The sequence below is a fragment of the Ascidia mentula genome, chromosome 6 (genome assembly GCF_947561715.1).
Source record: "Ascidia mentula chromosome 6, kaAscMent1.1, whole genome shotgun sequence".
Lineage (NCBI taxonomy): Eukaryota > Metazoa > Chordata > Ascidiacea > Phlebobranchia > Ascidiidae > Ascidia > Ascidia mentula.
This window is the reverse complement of record NC_138571.1, coordinates 20442771-20464627: the sequence shown is the minus strand read 5'-3', so window position 1 is coordinate 20464627 and position 21857 is coordinate 20442771. Positions and strand designations below refer to the sequence as shown.

General features: G+C 41.5%; 3 protein-coding genes across 3 annotated transcripts in view; all 3 read left to right on the top strand.

Moving 5' to 3' along the window:
* Positions 1 to 21857, top strand: part of LOC145907419 (uncharacterized) — a 292577-nt gene that overhangs the window by 68967 nt on the left and 201753 nt on the right. The window lies entirely within an intron of this gene.
* The window catches only part of LOC145907457 (ficolin-2-like), a 162231-nt gene that overhangs the window by 41113 nt on the left and 99261 nt on the right, over positions 1 to 21857 (top strand). The gene's annotated exons all lie outside the window — the stretch shown is intronic.
* Positions 10596 to 19396, top strand: LOC145906379 (microfibril-associated glycoprotein 4-like). The gene is made up of 6 exons (XM_082993793.1): positions 10596 to 10857; positions 15261 to 15373; positions 15622 to 15718; positions 17211 to 17310; positions 18811 to 18951; positions 19219 to 19396. The coding sequence occupies exons 1-6, from the start codon at positions 10596 to 10598 to the stop codon at positions 19394 to 19396; spliced, it is 891 nt and encodes a 296-aa protein (XP_082849919.1).

Genomic DNA, 21857 nt, shown 5'->3' with positions numbered 1-21857 from the left:
TTTCCTGATGTGTTTTTTAAGCAGGTAATTTCAAAGCAATACGCTTTTCGCCTGGCTACCTAAGTGGCAGTTGCCCTGAAAGCAGATTACTCCAAGCAAAAAGTTCAGTTTCAATTCTACACTTCTGTACCTTGATCTTGTCCATTAGGATCTTTGTTTTGGTGATAATCAGAGGTTGTCCATCTATCATAGCCTGGATCTCACTGCTCCAGATGTTCGCGTCTTCCTCTACCTCCGTGCTGAGTCGGAGGGTGTGCTTCCTCCCGTACACCACAATCTCCCACAAACCTGTCTGCGTCTGTAATGAAATAGAGGTGCCGTAACTTCTAGTATAGAAAATGTGGATCGAAACTACAGCTGCCGGTCAATGTTCAGTAATATTACACATAAAATCACAAAGGGGATCAACGTATATATCCCTTGTGTTATACCAGACTGATCCTGTTTAAACAAGTGCTTTTTGTGTAGGCAACATACATATTATTAAACTTTATTACATTCCTTTTATGATTTTAAGTGTTACGTGTTTTTCATGGTAAGACGGAATCGTCCAACTATACAGGATCTCACAGCGAGGTTTATTAAATCCCTCAAGCTGGACACTGCCTTGCCACGTGACGTAGAGCATAGTATGAACACGAGGCTCTGGAACTTGCCTCTCGACTTGATTGTGGTAACGCCGCTCCAATTGACGGGCATTCCGGCGCACAACAACATGCCCAGCCTCGACACGTGGTTGCAAGTGCAAACTTTGCGTTGCCACCGTTTGATTTGTGACACAAATTTGTACAGCTTTAGTCAAAGTGAGATTTTCTTTTTTATGGAATATCACAAAGTCCACACACAATTCGATCTCTTATCAACGAATCTTGCAACTTGCAGAAAGGTTATTTAATTCCATTATATATTGGTCGATGGGCTCACCTTGATGCTGATGTCGAGAAAAAAACTTGTACCTCTCAAAAGTGACATTGCGTTTTGGACAGCAATATTGTCCAAACTGATGTATTACGGCTTCATACCCTGCTTCGTCAAAAGATTCTTTTCGAAGTGCTGAGGTGTCCATTTGCACTTGCATTCCTACTGTTTCGATTGCACAAACGATGTCTACGTCATCGGCACTTTCCTCTCCGTCGAAAGTGACATCATCGCCTTGTGGAAGTCGGCTTAAAACATCAGCATTATTGTGTTCGTTGGTTTTTCTGTACTGGATGGTGTATTGAAATTGGTTCAAGAAAAGTGCCCATCGAGCCAACCTGTTGGCTGCCAAAGCTGGTGTAGGCTTTTGTTGACCAAATAAAGACATCAGTGGTTTATGAATCGTTATCAGGATGAATCTTCTTCCAAACAAATATTGAAAGAACTTCTTTAGAGCGTAAACGATTGACAAAGCCTCTTTTTGAATTTGACTGCAATTCCTCTGGCTTTGTGTCAAAGTTTTCGATACATTGGCAATTGGCCGCTCACTGCCGTCGGGAAAACGGTGAAACTACGTAGCACCAATTCCAACGCTTGATGCGTCACAAGCAATATCAACAGGAATGAATGGATTGAAATGAACCAACACTTGGTCTCTGGATAGCAATTCCTCCAGCTGATTGAAAGAACGTTCTTCTTTTTGACTCCATTTCCAAGGAATGCCTTTCTTTGTGAGACGATAGAGTGGTTCTGCTACAGTTGAAAATTCTGCAGGCAAAAATTTTGCATAAAATTGTACAGATCCAAGGAAAGACCGCAGCGTTGGTAGATCGTGCGGAGCAGGCATCCTTTGTACAGCGTCGACTTTGGAACCCTTCGTGATGCCCTTGTTGGAGAGAACATGGCCAAGGTACTCAACCTGCTGTTGAGTAAATTTGCATTTTTCCTTCCTGCAACGTAAGCCTTTGTCTTGGAGCCGTTACAATAAACGTTTGAGATTATGAAGGTGGTCCTTGGCAGACCAACCACTGACCAATATATCATCTAGATATACTGCAACACCCGGTAGGTCTTTTGTGATATCATCCATAATTTCTTGAAAATAAGCTGGCGCAGAACTGATACCAAAAGGCAATACGTCCTGCAATAAAACTCCGCGATGTGTGCTCAGAGCAAGCTTCTTCCGACGTTTTGGTCCCAACTTGATTTGATTGTACGCATCCGCCTAATCGATCTTCGTGAAGCCATAACCACCACCTAACTTTCGCATTAAATCTTCTGGTAATGGCAATGGGTGACGATGAACTTCCAATTGTGAATTGACAGTCACGGAATAATCACCACAAATTCTTAAAGCAGGCTTTTGCGAAGAATGATTGATTTGCGGACCGGAACTATTGGCGTACCCCAGTCGTTGAACTTCACTGGAGTCCAAATTCCTTTGCTTGTCCCGGAATCCAAAACCTGGGACAAATCACTCTGCATAGCGAACGGAACTGAACGCGGTTTGCAGAAAACTGGTTTTGCGTCGTCCTTGAGTTGTACCTCCAGTTCATAATCTTGAAGACAGCCTAGATTGGGCTTAAACAGTTCTGCAAATTCACAGCACAACTTGACACACTCTTCATATAGTGATATATCTTGCGGTTCTTGGGCGGTTACGGCTTGTAGTACCTCTCCAGCTTGTAAGCTTGACTTGCCGTACAGAACTTTGTCTAACGAAATACCATTTTCTGTAGTTCGTTCCGCCCCACCAAATTCAAACGTGGAATGTCGCAGACGTTGAAATGAAGGTAAGCTACCTTTCCGGAATCTGCACAACTGGTAGCAGACGTAAATGTGCCCATCACCGGCAAGTTGTGCCTGCTTGCAGACTGATACTGGGACGTTGCTTTGAGCAGCTTTGGAGAACCAATCTTCTTCCATGTTTCTTTTGACAGAAAATTTCCGCCTGTAGCAGTATCAAGTTCCATGATCAGCGAACGATCGTTCATAGAAATTGGAACTTCCAACTTCAACGTGGCTGCTGCAATATTGGAAACACAAGTCAGTTTCTCAATTCTTTTAATGCCATGGGACGTGCGCTGTCGAATCTTTTTGCGGCAAACGGATTCCAAGTGTCTTGTTAGGTGACAAAAATGACAGGTTGCATTCTTGAAACGACATTCGGAAGCCTGATGCGAAGTCTTGCCACATCGATAACATTTCCTCCCTTCAGGTAATTGCACCGACCTCGAATCCACTTTACGTTTCTCCCACGGTTTAGCTGTAGCACGTACCTTGAACAACGAAGTTGATGGCTGCGTCCCGTTAACAGTTTCTTTAGCCATTTTGGCAGCATCTTCGGTTTCGACCGCAATGTCAATTGCACGAGCAAAACTCAATTCGTCAACCTTTGTCCTGAACAGAGCTTTCAAAACCGCTTCGTTTTCAATTGAACAGATGAAACGAGTGCGCAAAGCTTCATCCAATCGATCTGTGATGGATGCAAAGTCGCAAGTTGCTGCGCTTTGTCGAATGCGAACAGCGAGCTCTTGAATGGTTTCACCCGGCTTGCGCTTCATGTCGGTCCAAAACTTGTTTCACGGACTATGAAACGTTTGGGGTCGAACTGAAACTTCATATGTTGGACGATTTCTTCTAACGTGAGCTCGTTGATATCTCTTGGTGGCGATTCCTGTGCAGCCAAATTGAAAAGCATCTCGTACACAGCTGAAGATTGATTCGTCAAAAATACTTTTGCCAGTCGATCGTCGGGTACCACGTGAGACCAGTAGTCAACCCACAGCTCTGATGTCGAATCAAAAGGCGAAAAATTAGGCGTATTTAAATGAGTTACCGTTGATGCCATTCCTTCTCTCGATCCTTCACTCGAGCGAGGCTTCCCCAGAATTGCTATCATTTGTTCTTGGTGTCGACGTTCTTGAATTTCGCATTGACGTTCTCGGTTCGTTTGAAGTAGAAGTCTTCGTTTTCGTTTGTGATCTCGTAAGCGGCCATCAACTTGTTGATTAGATAATATTTGCCAATGTCAGCACTGGAAAAAGAATCCATGTTTTATATTCGCAAGATATTTATACAGGCTGCAAATGCTGAGTGGTTCATTGCTTGCACTCATTTATACGAGATTTAAAGATTTTGTTTTTGATCCATTAGCATTTTTATATTTTTATTTTTGGGTTTTTTTGGGGGGGTTAAACGGAACGAAGCAATGAAAATCAGCTAATTTAAATATTCATTAAATTGAATTAAGATCAACTACGTCTTGTTCCCGAACAAACCAATTAAATGTAGCCATAACTCGAAGCCAGAATCAATGTAGAAGTTTACAAACTCTTGCAGTCGAGCGCACGCACTTTAAGTTATTTAAAACCGACTTCCATTGCCTAGATGTATTTTGATACGCAGTGACGTCATTCGTTACGCCAGGTCTGATTGGGTCCTCGGAAATTCAAAGGTTTCCGGCACATTGAAGGAGGTTTTAAGCAAGTTACCGTTGCGTCGTGATTACTGCTTGGAGTTTGCTCGGGTCTGTGTAGTTGGAAACGCAACGTTATCCAGTTCAGATCAAGCTTGTATTGCAGCTGACCGTCTATCATAGCCTGGATCTCACTGCTCCAGATGTTCGCGTCTTCCTTTACCTCCGTGCTGAGTCGGAGGGTGTGTTTCCTCCCGTACACCACAATCTCCCTGAAACCTGTCTGCGTCTGTAGTGAAATAGAGGTGGCGTAACTTCTAGTATAAAAAGTGTGGATCAAAACTACAGCTGCCGGTCAATGTTCAGTAATATTACGCAAAAAATCACATGCTTAAAGGAATCAACGTATATTTCCCTTGTATTATACCAGACTGATCCTGTTTAAACAAGTGCTTTTTGTGTAGGCAACATACATATTATTAAACTTTATTACATTCGTTTTATGATTTTAAGTGTTACGTGTTTTACATGGTAAGACGGAATCGTCCAACTATACAGGCTCTCACAGCGAGGGTTATTAAATCCCTCAAGCTGGACACTGCCTTGCCACGTGACGTAGAGCACAGTATGAACACGAGGCTCTGGAACTTGCCTCTCGACTTGATTGAGGTAACGCCGCTCCAATTGACGGGCATTCCGGCGCACAACAACATGCCCAGCCTCGACACGTGGTTGCATGTGCAAACTTTTCGTTGCCACCGTTTGATTTGTGACACAAATTTGTACAGCTTTAGTCAAAGTGAGATTTTCTTTTTTATGGAATATCACAAAGTCCACACACAATTCGATCTCTTATCAACGAATCTTGCAACTTGCAGAAAGGTTATTTAATTCCATTATATATTGGTCGATGGGCTCACCTTGATGCTGATGTCGAGAAAAAAACTTGTTCCTCTCAAAAGTGACATTGCGTTTTGGACAGCAATATTGTCCAAACTGATGTATTACGGCTTTATACCCTGCTTCGTCAAAAGATTCTTTTCGAAGTGCTGAGGTGTCCATTTGCACTTGCATTCCTACTGTTTCGATTGCACAAACGATGTCTACGTCATCGGCACTTTCCTCTCCGTCGAAAGTGACATCATCGCCTTGTGGAAGTCGGCTTAAAACATCAGCATTATTATGTTCGCTGGTTTTTCTGTACTCGATGGTGTATTGAAATTGGTTCAAGAAAAGTGCCCATCGAGCCAACCTGTTGGCTGCCAAAGCTGGTGTAGGCTTTTGTTGACCAAATAGAGACATCAGTGGTTTATGATTCGTTATCAGGATGAATCTTCTTCCAAACAAATATTGAAAGAACTTCTTTAGAGCGTAAACGATTGACAAAGCCTCTTTTTGAATTTGACTGCAATTCCTCTGGCTTTGTGTCATAGTTTTCGATACATTGGCAATTGGCCGCTCACTGCCGTCGGGAAAACGGTGAAACTACGTAGCACCAATTCCAACGCTTGATGCGTCACAAGCAATATCAACAGGAATGAATGGATTGAAATGAACCAACACTTGGTCTCTGGATAGCAATTCCTCCAGCTGATTGAAAGAACGTTCTTCTTTTTGACACCATTTCCAAGGAATGCCTTTCTTTGTGAGACGATAGAGTGGTTCTGCTACAGTTGAAAATTCTGCGGGCAAAAATTTTGCATAAAATTGTACAGATCCAAGGAAACGCCGCAGCGTTGGTAGATCGTGCGGAGCAGGCATCCTTTGTACAGCGTCGACTTTGGAACCCTTCGTGATGCCCTTGTTGGAGAGAACATGGCCAAGGTACTCAACCTGCTGTTGAGCCAATTTGCATTTTTCCTTCCTGCAACGTAAGCCTTTATGTTGGAGCCGTTACAATAAATGTTTGAGATTGTGAAGGTGGTCCTTGGCAGACGAACCACTGACCAATATATCATCTAGATATACTGCAACACCGTTAGGTCTTTAGTGATATCATCCATAATTTCTTGAAAATAAGCTGGCGCAGAACTGATACCAAAAGGCAATACGTTCTGTAATAAAACTCCGCGATGTGTGCACAGAGCAAGCTTCTTCCGACTTTTTGGTCCCAACTTGATTTGATTGTACGCATCCGCCTAATCGATCTTCGTGAAGCCATAACCACCACCTAACTTTCGCATTAAATCTTCTGGTAATGGCAATGGGTGACGATGAACTTCCAATTGTGAATTGCCAGTCACTGAATAATCACCACAAATTCTTAAAGCAGGCTTTTGCGAAGAATGATTGATTTGCGGACCGGAACTTTTGGCGTACCCCAGTCGTTGAACTTCACTGGAGTCCAAATTCCTTTGCTTGTCCCGGAATCCAAAACCTGGGACAAATCACTCTGCATAGCGAACGGAACTGAACGCGGTTTGCAGAAAACTGGTTTTGCGTCGTCCTTGAGTTGTACCTCCAGTTCATAATCTTGAAGACAGCCTAGATTGGGCTTAAACAGTTCTGCAAATTCACAGCACAACTTGACACACTCTTCATATAGTGATATATCTTGCGGTTCTTGGGCGGTTACGGCTTGTAGTACCTCTCGAGCTTGTAAGCTTGACTTGCCGTACAGAACTTTGTCTAACGAAATACTATTTTCTGTATTCCGTTCCGCCCCACCAAATTCAGACGTTGAATGTCGCAGACGTTGAAATGAAGGTAAGCTACCTTTCCGGAATCTGCACAACTGGTAGCAGACGTAAATGTGCCCATCACCGGCAAGTTGTGCCTGCTTGCAGACTGATACTGGGACGTTGCTTTGTGCAGCTTTGGAGAACCAATCTTCTTCCATGTTTCTTTTGACAGAAAATTTCCGCCTGTAGCAGTATCAAGTTCTATGATCAGCGAACGATCGTTTATGGAAATTGGAACTTCCAACTTGAGCGTGGCTGCTGCAATATTGGAAACACAAGTCAGTTTCTCAATTCTTTTAATGCCATGGGACGTGCGCTGTCGAATCTTTTTGCGGCAAACGGATTCCAAGTGTCTTGTTAGGTGACAAAAATGACAGGTTGCATTCTTGAAACGACATTCGGAAGCCTGACGCGAAATTCTTGCCACATCGATAACATTTCCTCCCTTCAGGTAATTGCACCGACCTCGAATCCACTTTACGTTTCTCCCACGGTTTAGCTGTAGCACGTACCTTGAACAACGAAGTTGATGGCTGCGTCCCGTTAACAGTTTCTTTAGCCATTTTGGCAGCATCTTCGGTTTCGACCGCAATGTCAATTGCACGAGCAAAACTCAATTCGTCATCCTTTGTCCTGAACAGAGCTTTCAAAACCGCTTCGTTTTCAATTGAACAGATGAAACGAGTGCGCAAAGCTTCATCCAATCAATCTGTGATGGATGCAAAGTCGCAAGTTGCTGCGCTTTGTCGAATGCGAACAGCGAGCTCTTGAATGGTTTCACCCGGCTTGCGCTTCATGTCGGTCCAAAACTTGTTTCACGGACTATGAAACGTTTGGGGTCGAACTGAAACTTCATATGTTGGACGATTTCTTCTAACGTGAGCTCGTTGATATCTCTTGGTGGCGATTCCTGTGCAGCCAAATTGAAAAGCATCTCGTACACAGCTGAAGATTGATTCGTCAAAAATACTTTTGCCAGTCGATCGTCGGGTACCACGTGAGACCAGTAGTCAACCCACAGCTCTGATGTCGAATCAAAAGGCGAAAAATTTGGCGTGAGTTACCGTTGATGCCATTCCTTCCCTCGATCCTTCACTCGAGCGAGGCTTCCCCAGAATTGCTATCATTTGTTCTTGGTGTCGACGTTCTTGAATTGCGCGTTGACGTTCTCGGTTCGTTTGAAGCAGAAATCTTCGTTTTCGTTTGTGATCTCGTAAGCGGCCATCAACTTGTTGATTGGATAATATTTGCCAATGTCAGCACTGGAAAAAGAATCCATGTTTTATATTCGCAAGATATTTATACAGGCTGCAAATGCTGTGTGGTTCATTGTTTGCACTCATCTATACAGGTTGCAAATGCTGTGTGGTCCATTGATTGCACTCATTTATACAGGCTGCAAATGCTGTGTGGTTCATTGCTTGCACTCATTTATACAGGCTGCAAATGCTGTGTGGTTCATTGCTTGCACTCATTTATACAGGCTGCAAATGCTGTGTGGTTCATTGCTTGCACTCATTTATACAGGCTGCAAATGCTGTGTGGTTCATTGCATGCACTCATTTTGGTACAGGCTGCAAATGCTGTGTGGTTCATTGCTTGCACTCATTTATACAGGCTGCAAATGCTGTGTGGTTCATTGCTTGCACTCATTTATACAGGCTGCAAATGCTGTGTGGCTTATTGCTTGCACTCATTTATACAGGCTGCAAATGCTGAGTGGTTCATTGCTTGCACTCATTTATACAGGCTGCAAATGCTGAGTGGTTCATTGCTTGCACTCATTTATACAGGCTGCAAATGCTGTGTGGTTCATTGCTTGCACTTATTTATACAGGCTGCAAATGCTGTGTGGTTCATTGCTTGCACTCATTTATACAGGCTGCAAATGCTGTGTGGTTCATTGCTTGCACTCATCTATACAGGCTGCAAATGCTGTGTGGTTCATTGCTTGCACTCATTTATACAGGCTGCAAATGCTGTGTGGTTCATTGCTTGCACTCATTTATACAGGCTGCAAATGCTGTGTGGTTCATTGCTTGCACTCATTTATACAGGCTGCAAATGCTGTGTGGCTTATTGCTTGCACTCATTTATACAGGCTGCAAATGCTGAGTGGTTCATTGCTTGCACTCATTTATACAGGCTGCAAATGCTGTGTGGTTCATTGCTTGCACTCATTTATACGAGATTTAAAGATTTTGTTTTTGATCCATTAGCATTTTTATATTTTTATTTTTGGGTTTTTTTGGGGTTGAACGGAACGAAGCAATGAAAATCAGCTAATTTAAATATTCATTAAATTGCATTAAGATCAACTACGTCTTGTTCCCGAACAAATCAATTAAAGGTAGCCATAATTCGAAGCCAGAATCAATGTAAAAGTTTACAAACTCTTGCAATCGAGCGCACGCACTTTAAGTTATTTAAAACCGACTTCCATTGCCTAGATGTATTTTGATACGCAGTGACGTCATTCGTTACGCCAGGTCTGATTGGGTCCTCGGAAATTCAAAGGTTTCCGGCACATTGAAGGAAGTTTTAAGCAAGTTACCGTTGCGTCGTGATTACTGCTTGGAGTTTGCTCGGGTCTGTGTAGTTGGAAACGCAACGTTATCCAGTTCAGATCAAGCTTGTATTGCAGCTGACCGTGGTTTAATGTCACTCGTACTTGGACAAGTTATAACTGATAGAGTTGAAGGTGAAGTTTAAACCAAGTAGAGATGCCAGATGTAATTTGCGATGGATAACTCGACTGCAAAACTCGTTTACAAGGATATGTGTTTCCTTTGTTATCAGAAAACAACTTTAATCATAAACAAATATTCTTAACACTTTCTGTGCGGCTGACGTATATCTGCATCAAAAAATCCTTAGCGCACAATGTTAATTGACGTAGAAGTACGTTTTTTAAATGCGGTTGGATATTAGTTTTCGTCGAGACCAAGCGGTCCACGTGATGAATGCGTGATCGCCGCGTGTCTAGGTCGACGCATTGCGATCACTAAGGCATTACGTGACTTGTGGCAGGTGCCTTTTTACAACGCGTGACGTAAGAAATCAAGCAAAAGTGACTTTTGTGTCCCAACAATTGACAAATCAGTTTGTCCTAACAAAGTTTTGTGGTGTATTTGGCAACGATGTACATAACAACAGCATTCTTTTCATTGCGTTCGTTTGCTGATGTTGTTGAGACCTCAGTAGACGGGATAATGCAGTTATGCGCAATTAACAATCAACAAACGCACGCACTGAGCACTTCCTTGCATAATTGCTGGCCGCACTGAAAGTTTTACATTAAGCAACGTAACATTGGCCAACAGTTTAAGCTTGGATTATGCGCAACATTTATTTAAACTCCACATTTATCATTTGCATTATTTTCATATTTGTTTCATCTACGCAGCATAAATGTGTATTGATTTTCGCCAGCAGGTCTCAGTGAATCTTCCATATTTTCAATGTAGTTGTTAATTAGGTAATTTTGGTGCAAATTTAACGTTGGCGTTTACTTTGTTAATTTCCATGTGATGACTGAGCAACTATTTACAGATTTTCAAAGTCTAGCTTGTTTAACAATGTTGAAATTTATTTTGTTTGGAGTTTTGTTGGTCGGCCGTCTTGTCATAACTCACCAACAACAACAAGTATGCAGAGTTGTTTCCATTTGTGACGGACAAGAACAAGGATCAGAGATAGAACATTCCGGCTTGAAAGGTGCCAGAGGAGAGACTGGAAGACCAGGAAAGATGGGACCACGTGGACCTCAAGGTCACCGAGGTGAAAAGGGAGACCAAGGACCTGTGGCTGGCAAAGAAGATTTGATGAGACTTGTTACAGGTATAAGATTCTTCTCTAAACACTTCTCGACAAAATTTATTATTGGATAGGAAACTTTAACAAACCAAGCAGTACAGATAGATATTTGATACAAACACAACAGTACAACAAATCCCCTACACGGTGAACTCTCATAAAATCATATTCAAGTAAATACATCGAACATTTTATTCACAGAGTTGTCGAACAGAGTGAATCAACTGCAAGGTCAACTGAGTAACACTTCCAACAGTTGAGTTTCATTTTCATATAAATTGATATCTCACAGATGTGTCAAGATAACAAATGCTAAAACCTTTGCCCGTAACACACGTCATGACTCCCTTCTGCCCCTAGTGGTGTAAATACCTGCGTACTCACCAATCACGTGACAAAACTCAAATCCCCTTCGTAACGGAACAGTCCGTCGGGGTTACTACCGCACATCTAACAGTTAAGTTCATGCAGTTAACATTCAATGTCCACTCACACATCTAACATTTTATTCACAGAGTTGTCGAACAAAGTGGATCATCTGCAGAGTGAGCAGAACCGCACATCTAACAGTTAAGTTCATGCACTTAACATTCAATGCCCACTCACACATCTAACATTTTATTCACAGAGTTATCGAACAGAGTGGATCAACTGCAGAGTGAGCAGAACCACACATCTAACAGTTAAGTTCATGCACTTAACATCCAACGCCCACTCACACATCGAACATTTTATTCACAGAGTTGTCGAACAGAGTGGATCAACTGCAGAGTGAGCAGAACCACACATCTAACAGTTAAGTTCATGCACTAGACATCCAGCGCCCACTCACACATCGAACATTTTATTCACAGAGTTATCGAACAGAGTGGATCAACTGCAGAGTGAGCAGAACCACACATCTAACTGTTAAGTTCATGCACTAGACATCCAGCGCCCACTCACACATCGAACATTTTATTCACAGAGTTGTCGAACAGAGTGGATCAACTGCAGAGTGAGCAGAACCACACATCTAACAGTTAAGTTCATGCACTAGACATCCAGCGCCCACTCACACATCGAACATTTTATTCACAGAGTTGTCGAACAGAGTGGATCAAATGCAGAGTGAGCAGAACCACACATCTAACAGTTAAGTTCATGCACTAGACATCCAGCGCCCATTCACACATCGAACATTTTATTCACAGAGTTGTCGAACAGAGTGGATCAACTGCAGAGTGAGCAGAACCACACATCTAACAATTAAGTTCATGCAGTTAACATTCAATGTCCACTCACACATCGAACATTTTATTCACAGAGTTGTCGAACAGAGTGGATCAACTGCAGAGTGAGCAGAACCACACATCTAACAGTTAAGTTCATGCAGTTAACATTCAATGTCCACTCACACATCTAACATTTTATTCACAGAGTTGTCGAACAGAGTGGATCAACTGCAGAGTGAGCAGAACCACACATCTAACAGTTAAGTTCATGCACTAGACATCCAGCGCCCACTCACACATCGAACATTTTATTCACAGAGTTGTCGAACAGAGTGGATCAACTGCAGAGTGAGCAGAACCACACATCTAACAGTTAAGTTCATGCAGTTAACATTCAATGTCCACTCACACATCTAACATTTTATTCACAGAGTTGTCGAACAGAGTGGATCAACTGCAGAGTGAGCAGAACCGCACATCTAACAGTTAAGTTCATGCAGTTTACATTCAATGTCCACTCACACATCTAACATTTTATTCACAGAGTTGTCGAACAGAGTGGATCAAATGCAGAGTGAGCAGAACCGCACATCTAACAGTTAAGTTCATGCAGTTAACATTCAATGTCCACTCACACATCTAACATTTTATTCACAGAGTTGTCGAACAGAGTGGATCAACTGCAGAGTGAGCAGAACCACACATCTAACAGTTAAGTTCATGCAGTTAACATTCAATGTCCACTCACACATCTAACATTTTATTCACAGAGTTGTCGAACAGAGTGGATCAACTGCAGAGTGAGCAGAACCGCACATCTAACAGTTAAGTTCATGCAGTTAACATTCAATGTCCACTCACACATCTAACATTTTATTCACAGAGTTGTCGAACAGAGTGGATCAAATGCAGAGTGAGCAGAACCACACATCTAACAGTTAAGTTCATGCAGTTAACATTCAATGTCCACTCACACATCTAACATTTTATTCACAGAGTTGTCGAACAGAGTGGATCAACTGCAGAGTGAGCAGAACCACACATCTAACAGTTAAGTTCATGCACTAGACATCCAGCGCCCACTCACACATCGAACATTTTATTCACAGAGTTGTCGAACAGAGTGGATCAACTGCAGAGTGAGCAGAACCACACATCTAACAGTTAAGTTCATGCAGTTAACATTCAATGTCCACTCACACATCTAACATTTTATTCACAGAGTTGTCGAACAGAGTGGATCAACTGCAGAGTGAGCAGAACCGCACATCTAACAGTTAAGTTCATGCAGTTAACATTCAATGTCCACTCACACATCTAACATTTTATTCACAGAGTTGTCGAACAGAGTGGATCAAATGCAGAGTGAGCAGAACCGCACATCTAACAGTTAAGTTCATGCAGTTAACATTCAATGTCCACTCACACATCTAACATTTTATTCACAGAGTTGTCGAACAGAGTGGATCAACTGCAGAGTGAGCAGAACCACACATCTAACAGTTAAGTTCATGCAGTTAACATTCAATGTCCACTCACACATCTAACATTTTATTCACAGAGTTGTCGAACAGAGTGGATCAACTGCAGAGTGAGCAGAACCGCACATCTAACAGTTAAGTTCATGCAGTTAACATTCAATGTCCACTCACACATCTAACATTTTATTCACAGAGTTGTCGAACAGAGTGGATCAAATGCAGAGTGAGCAGAACCGCACATCTAACAGTTAAGTTCATGCACTTAACATTCAATGCCCACTCACACATGGAACATTTTATTCACAGAGTTGTCGAACAGAGTGGATCAACTGCAGAGTGAGCAGAACCGCACATCTAACAGTTAAGTTCATGCAGTTAACATTCAATGTCCACTCACACATCTAACATTTTATTCACAGAGTTGTCGAACAGAGTGGATCAACTGCAGAGTGAGCAGAACCACACATCTAACAATTAAGTTCATGCAGTTAACATTCAATGTCCACTCACACATCTAACATTTTATTCACAGAGTTGTCGAACAGAGTGGATCAAATGCAGAGTGAGCAGAACCGCACATCTAACAGTTAAGTTCATGCAGTTAACATTCAATGTCCACTCACACATCTAACATTTTATTCACAGAGTTGTCGAACAGAGTGGATCAACTGCAGAGTGAGCAGAACCACACATCTAACAGTTAAGTTCATGCAGTTAACATTCAATGTCCACTCACACATCTAACATTTTATTCACAGAGTTGTCGAACAGAGTGGATCAACTGCAGAGTGAGCAGAACCGCACATCTAACAGTTAAGTTCATGCAGTTAACATTCAATGTCCACTCACACATCTAACATTTTATTCACAGAATTGTCGAACAGAGTGGATCAAATGCAGAGTGAGCAGAACCGCACATCTAACAGTTAAGTTCATGCACTTAACATTCAATGCCCACTCACACATGGAACATTTTATTCACAGAGTTGTCGAACAGAGTGGATCAACTGCAGAGTGAGCAGAACCGCACATCTAACAGTTAAGTTCATGCACTTAACATCCAACGCCCACTCACACATCTAACATTATATTCACAGAGTTGTCGAACAGAGTGGATCAAATGCGGAGTAAGCAGAAACGCACATCTAACAGTTAAGTTCATGCACTTAACATCCAACGCCCACACACACATCTAACATTTTATTCACAGAGTTGTCGAACAGAGTGAATCAAATGCAGAGTGAGCAGAAACGCACATCTAACAGTTAAGTTCATGCACTTAACATCCAACGCCCACACACACATCGAACATTTTATTCACAGAGTTGTCGAACAGAGTGGATCAACTGCAAGGTCAACTGAGTAACACTTCCAACAGTTGAGTTTTACTTTATTTAAATATAAATCTCACATATGTGTCAAATTCTGAAAACCTTTGCCCGTAAGTCACGTCATGACTCGCTTCTGCCCCTAGTGGTGTAGATACTTGCGTGCTCACCAATCTACACCACTAGGGGCAGAAGCGAGTCATGACGTGAGTTACGGGCAAAGGTATTGGCAAACCCAACATATACGTCATCACGTGCGAATCAGGGAGGGTTCCATCTGGCACCGGTATATTCTGGTCATAATGCAGGTCGTGCAAATATTGTGGGGTTTTCACCGCCTACTTGCGTGTGAATGAGTTTAACTCAATACTTCTGCCAATCTGATGAGTTTTAACCGTCTGCAGGTCTCTGGAATCTCATAGATTCTCTTCCACCGGGTTCCTGCAAAACTTCAGATATTAAAGGTCGCCAACATCTCAGATCGGGAGATGAAGTTTACTGTGAAGATGGGTGGCAGGTATTCATACTTTGATAAATATCACTAACACAGGGGTGGGCAATCCCTGGCACCAGCGCTATGTTGGGTAAGCGAGGTTATTATGCACGCCATGTAATTTCCGATTTCACACTACAATACTTAACCATACGCCCGGGATTGTGTTGTTTGTAAAGGTCAGGAAATTACACATGATAGTGAAAAGTCATATCTTGACATGGAGGTCATCTAACTTTTTTAGACCAATTGTTTTACTTGATAAATACCAGGTGTTCCAGCGTCGTTATGATGGATCTGTGAGTTTCGATAGAGATTGGGTGGATTACAAGAACGGGTTTGGGAATCTATCAACAGAATTTTGGATTGGTTTGTATTCCAATAAAGCAATCCTTAACTAAGTACAAATGTTGCAAAACTTTGAATAATAGTTTGTTTTAGTTTAAAATGTACCGCTCTTCTGGCATAAAATATACGTGCTGTATTTTTACGACGTTCCGTCTGCCATTCAGCGAGACTTCATCAGGTATTGATGCCGCAATTTCAAAGTAAACTGCACTAAAACATTCAGGGGCACAAAAAAGAAAAAGGGACAGGTTGACACCGCTTGTCAGATCACGTGGCAGAGGCAAAACACGAAACACTGCGGGAGGCGAAATAGTTACAACAAATTGTTATAAACTGCAGGAAAGTAAACACATTGTTGTTTGTCGTTGACGCATCCACTGTTTTTATGAATGTGAAGCGACTCAAGAATGCTAAAATAATCGCTCCTTTCTTGGGCAATATTCCGCACCATGTGAAAAACTCACTCGAGTTTGCAGTCGAGGTACGGAGCTTACGAGTGGAGCAACATGACAGCATGGTATCCTTTGATGTGGTGTCATTGTTCACCAATGTACCGGTATCCCTATCAATCACCACTGTTATGGCACGCTCAAAATATACTGGCAATAACCCGTAAGGATGAAACGCCCACTAGCGGAACAGTTGTTATTCCCTACGTCCCTGGCCTTAACGAAACATTGGGAAGATTGATGTCGGATTATGGCATAAAAGTCTACACTAAGCCCCATACAACGCTTGGCAATCTAATATCATGACCTATTGCTACGGAAGCTTCCGAGCCAAAGGGAATGGTCTGTTTAATACCATGCAAATATTGCGATGGTATTTACATCGGCGAAACCGGAAGGGCCTTTAAGACGCGACTGAAAGAGCATCGCCGTGATGTCGCATCGAAAGATGCCAGCAAGACTGCGTTGGCCAAGCATGCGGTGACATTGCGACACGAAGTTGCCTTCGATAAAGCCCTTTCCAAGTTCTGGAAAAGGAGTTGGACCAAACCAAGCGGCTCTTTCTTGAATCGCTTCACGTTCACAAAAACAGCGGATGCGTCAACGACAAAGAACAATGTGTTTACTTTCCGGCAGTTTATAACAATTTGTTGTAACTGTTTCGCCTCCCGCAGTGTTTCGTGTTTTGCCTCTGTCACATGATCTGACAAGCGGTGCCAACCTGGCCTTTTTTTGTGTGTCCCTGAATGTTTTAGTGCAGTTTACTTTGAAATTGCGATATCAATACCTGATGAGGTCTCGCTGAATGGCAGACGGAACGTCGTAAAATACAGCACGTACATTTTATGCCAGAAGAGCAGTACATTTTAAATTGCAATATGCCTGGCAGCAACAGGAGTTCCAGGTTTGTTTTACTGAACACATTGTTATAACTTGTACACACCCAGTTTATATACAGGAGAACCAAACAACACGTTTCAAGCAAGCTATGTAACAGTATCAGTTAATCCAATTTAAATTCCAATGTTTTCAGCAATATTATTACAACCAACAAATTTTATCAGGTTTGGAAAAACTGCATCAAATCACCAGTGCGTCCACTAGATGTCATCTTCGTGTTGACCTTCAGGATTTTTCCGGAGGTCAAGGTTTTGCCGAGTATAGGTAAGACTATAACGAATTTAACGTTTTCAATTTAATGCCATTGTTTCAACGATAATTTACCCGATGCTGCCAGGTCGTCATACTTAACAAAATCTTAAAAGACATTAGGGAAATACCCCCCTTATTACGTCAGATTCACAAAATTCGGTATTTAAGTTTGAAGCAACACAGAATATTCTTGCTGTGTTTCAATGCAGTTACTCGGTTCGGAATAATTATGAAACAAAAAGTTTAGATACCGCACACACATAGGGATGGTAATCAACTCGTAACGACCCCACATCAACGCTCTTGAGGTTTGCGCGATCGCTTGGTTGCGGATTGCCGGGACCGAGCACAGTGGGGCTCGGATTGGGTCGAATGTCACCTTTTTGCGCTTAGAGAATGTGACTGCAGAAAATTTTCTTTCCCTTGATTCCAAATCTTCTGAAGCGTAGGCATCTGGAAGTCAGTTCAAGCGAAATTAACCACGACCAAACCGTTTGACAATTGATGGCAGCAATTCAGTGAATATTAGTGCTGTGTCCCACATCGATATATGGGATCAAATGGTTATTATATTTTCCATCTAACAACCATGCATAATCCAGTGTTTGAAATTTCGATTTTCTGCCCAACATGCTCGGCTCCCAATGTTTTGAATGAGGCAACAAAAATCCCGTAATCGCGACGTGTAAGACGCTGACACAACTTGATTGTCAGTGTATAAGTTGTATAGTGTAAACACTCTGTGTTCTCTTTGCCCACCCCTGGGTTAGCTGCTGGTCGTTGCGTGGTTGATTGGATATTGTTTGGTCTCTATGCAAGAAAATGGGTGCATTGGCCTGCAGAGTTAATTCCTTAGGCCAGTGGTTCTTACCCGTGGGAAATTTTAGGGTTGTAGGTGGATAATTAGTCGGCACCGAAATACACAAAAGTAGTCGGAAAAGAAATATAATGATCTGTATTCACTGTGTGTTGAACACTTACCTCTTTGTAATCGCCGAACGTTTAACCGAGGCACACGTACCCTGCCAGTGACGTAGGTTCGGAAATATTAAGAAACTCTGTCACAAACAACATAGTTAAATGCGGGTTACAGAATAGCATCGGCAAAAACTCATCTAACTTTTGCTTCTGCTGTAAGATATTCCAAATACATCTTGCAATGTCACCATCGTATGCTTGAATGACATCTTGTTTAAATGGAACAGGTTTCAGGTTGCTTAAAAATGGACCTCCAGTCGTTTGTGAACTTAAAGTTGAAAAATATCTGGGTTTCCTTCTCAAAACTTCCAATCCCACTCTGTGTTTATTGCTTAGTTGACAAATAATTATCCCACACAACACAACACAATGTATGACACATGTCGTTTATTACGTCATAAAGGGTTTTATGTTTAACAATTATTTCCATGAGCAACAAACCAATGTAAGCGGATTGATTTAAAACAACAAATTATCCGCTGTTATTTAAATTACTTTGCATTAAATTAAACATTATGACATTGTTGTTTTCAGAACTTTCAGCATTGGCGATGAAGGAAGTTCTTACACAATAACTATATCCGGATATTCGGGGAATATATCAGATTGCATGGCTCATTGGTCCCACAGCCTAAACGGGATGAGATTTTCAACACGCAGCAGAGACCATGATACGTGAGTAATAATGATACAACGTGTCTGATTATATTTCTGTTTTACTAACGAAGTAAATCGATTTGTTTTAACAAAGATGAAATGCATTTCCTCAAATAGTTGATTTTCGTTGACAAAGTTAACCGCCTACCCTAAATCAACAATTGTAAATATCAATTGCTCTGAAACAGGAGGTTGCGTTAAAGTTTTAGTTAAACAAAAGATTTAACTGAGTTTAAATAAGTTGTAACACAGAGTTGTTGACAACCGACTTAATTATAATTGCAGGTGGGCAGATAATTGTGCTGTGTGTTTTGGTGGAGCTTGGTGGCATCGTGATTGTTCACATTCCCACCTCAATGGTCCGTGGTCGAGAACTACTGCGCGCAACACTATGAGTTGGTATTATTGGAAAAACTCATATGGCGGAATAATGAGTTCTAAGATGAAAGTGAAATGCGAATAAATGTTGGGGAGGTTTAAAGTGACGAAAATTAACATTGCGTCGTTAGTTACCATGGCAACGTCGTGTTAATTGACAATTATTGACAGACATTGTAAATACTTTCACCAGTTTTGATAAAGGCTTTAAATCGTAAATAACAGGAAAGCAATTATACCGAACCGAATTTATTCCACAAATCCTTACAGTTTTTGTGTTAGTAGCGAAAACTTTGCCATTTTGCATGTTTGTTATTATCATGGTATTTGTAGGGCGTTACTTAAAACGTCTACACAAATAATAACACTGCCGTATATCTGACTCCTGATAAAAAGGCTGCTATCAAACCCAAAGTCAATCGATCAGTTTAATACATAATAAACAAGCGCACGAGGATTAACAATAACACGTTACAAACCACGCGTACAAAAAGTCTCTGTCCTATATGTCCTTTGTCCTCTGTCCCTTCGTATCTTTTTTACGCAAATGACATGTGGCCTAAAAAAAAATGCATACCAGGTTATTTGAGTTCGGATTACCACGTGACTCATTTGAAAAGGCGGCTTGTTGCTGGAAGTGTCAACGAACGAATAGCACGTTCGCCGTAAATGAGTTGAACTTGGTTTACAGCGTGATAATTATCCGACGTTATTGAAAAAACGGTTGATGCCAGAAAAACACAACGTAACAATTGCAATTATGACGTCGACACTACTTATTATTACATTTTGTGTGTTTCGGATGCCACTTCTTCCATAGAATTATGTCAACGTGTCAATTAGATATTGACAACATATTCCGTTTTATCATTCCTTGTATATCATGTCGTTGTTGTAATATCGCATGCAACCGTTTTCATGCTTTATGTTGATAATCCATGTAAATATAAACATTGATCCATCAGATTTGACAGTTGATTTCTGATTCGGGGATGTCAGTAAATTTGATTCAGTTCAGTTTGGCTTTCTCTGATAAACCCCAAAAATGCATTCACGCCAATTCACCGCAAATATTTGCAGAAATGCGCGGATATCGCGGCGCCATTTCACCGACTTATGGGAAAGGTTTTATGTGAGGGTAAATTGTGTAAAAAGGTTTCTTGTCAACACACAGGTCCTCATTGCAGCCCAAATGATGACGTCACGGCCGTGGGCATTCGAGTGGCGTCTGTCACGTGTTTCATTTGTGTTGTTGTTTTTGTCTGTTCAGTTACCTGCCTACCTCTGCGCACACCTTGCTGCAACTCATTCTTACTTGTCACTGATGATGAACACAGTGGTGTTTGAAACATTTGCTTCGGCATGAGTAGCATACTAGCTTTGGCTTTCCTTTACAAATCACTTCCTTGTCACCTCCCATGGTTAGACCTTATACACTCTTGTGTAATAACCTAACTTAACACAGCAGTTTGTGGAGGACACAGACGCGTCTGATGCGTCTGCCGGTTGCATTCCATGGCAGAATGTAGATGGCATGGAGAGAGTGAAGTTTTGTAGAATTGATTCCTGAACTCGAAATAAATTACTCGATAAATAGAATTTCCAGTCACCAAACACCAAGGGTCATGATGTCAGTTTCAGGCCATGTTAAAAACCAGAATTTTCCGACAAGATCTCAAAATACGAATTTCTTTTCGATCCCAATTCAGGGTTTGTTTCTTTTTCAAAACCGAGCGACAGTGAAACAATAGCAGTAATTGGAACGTAACAATAAGCAGTTGTGACATCACAGGCCTCAACTGGCTTGCCGCAGACATACAAGGAACTGTGTTTATAAAACAACCAAATCGAAGAAGCAATAAATTGATGCAAATGTACAATAAATAATATTAGGCAGATAACAATGTTAAAAGATAGGCAGTCTAAGGATAAAAGGGTTAACAACAATAGATACGAAAGCGGTTGGAATATTTCATGTTACGTGGTGACGTCGTCGTATTGGTGACGTTATTTAGATGTTAAAATTAAGCGGAAACACATGTTTTGGGTGTGGTTCATGATTGCGGCGAAAAATTGTGAAATAATATTGAAATTACAAATCACAAGTTGAAATGCCATGAGTGGGACTGACAACTTTATCGCTGGTTGTGATTTCTAGGATTATGGAATTTGGTTTCCCAAAAACAAAATAGACAGAAAAGATCACCAAGTGCTTCAGGACAAGAAAGAATATGACTAGCGAAAAAAACATGTGAAAGTGGCAAAACAAATAAAAATCCTCACTGCAAGGTTTAAACACTGGAGCGGAGTATTGAGAGTGGGTGTAAGCGTATATGCCGAAACTATAAGATACATGATCCTGTAAATAAACCTTATTGGGACGTGAAAGACTTGGAACAACTCGCGAGCTCGTTCGGGTACAACGACACCATGGTTAACTCTGTGGATCCTCCCAACCGACGAAAATTTTTGCTTAGTAATGTCACAAAAACATGCATCGGCGAAGGTAATATTGTGTGGTAATGTGGAAGCCATTGATATAGATC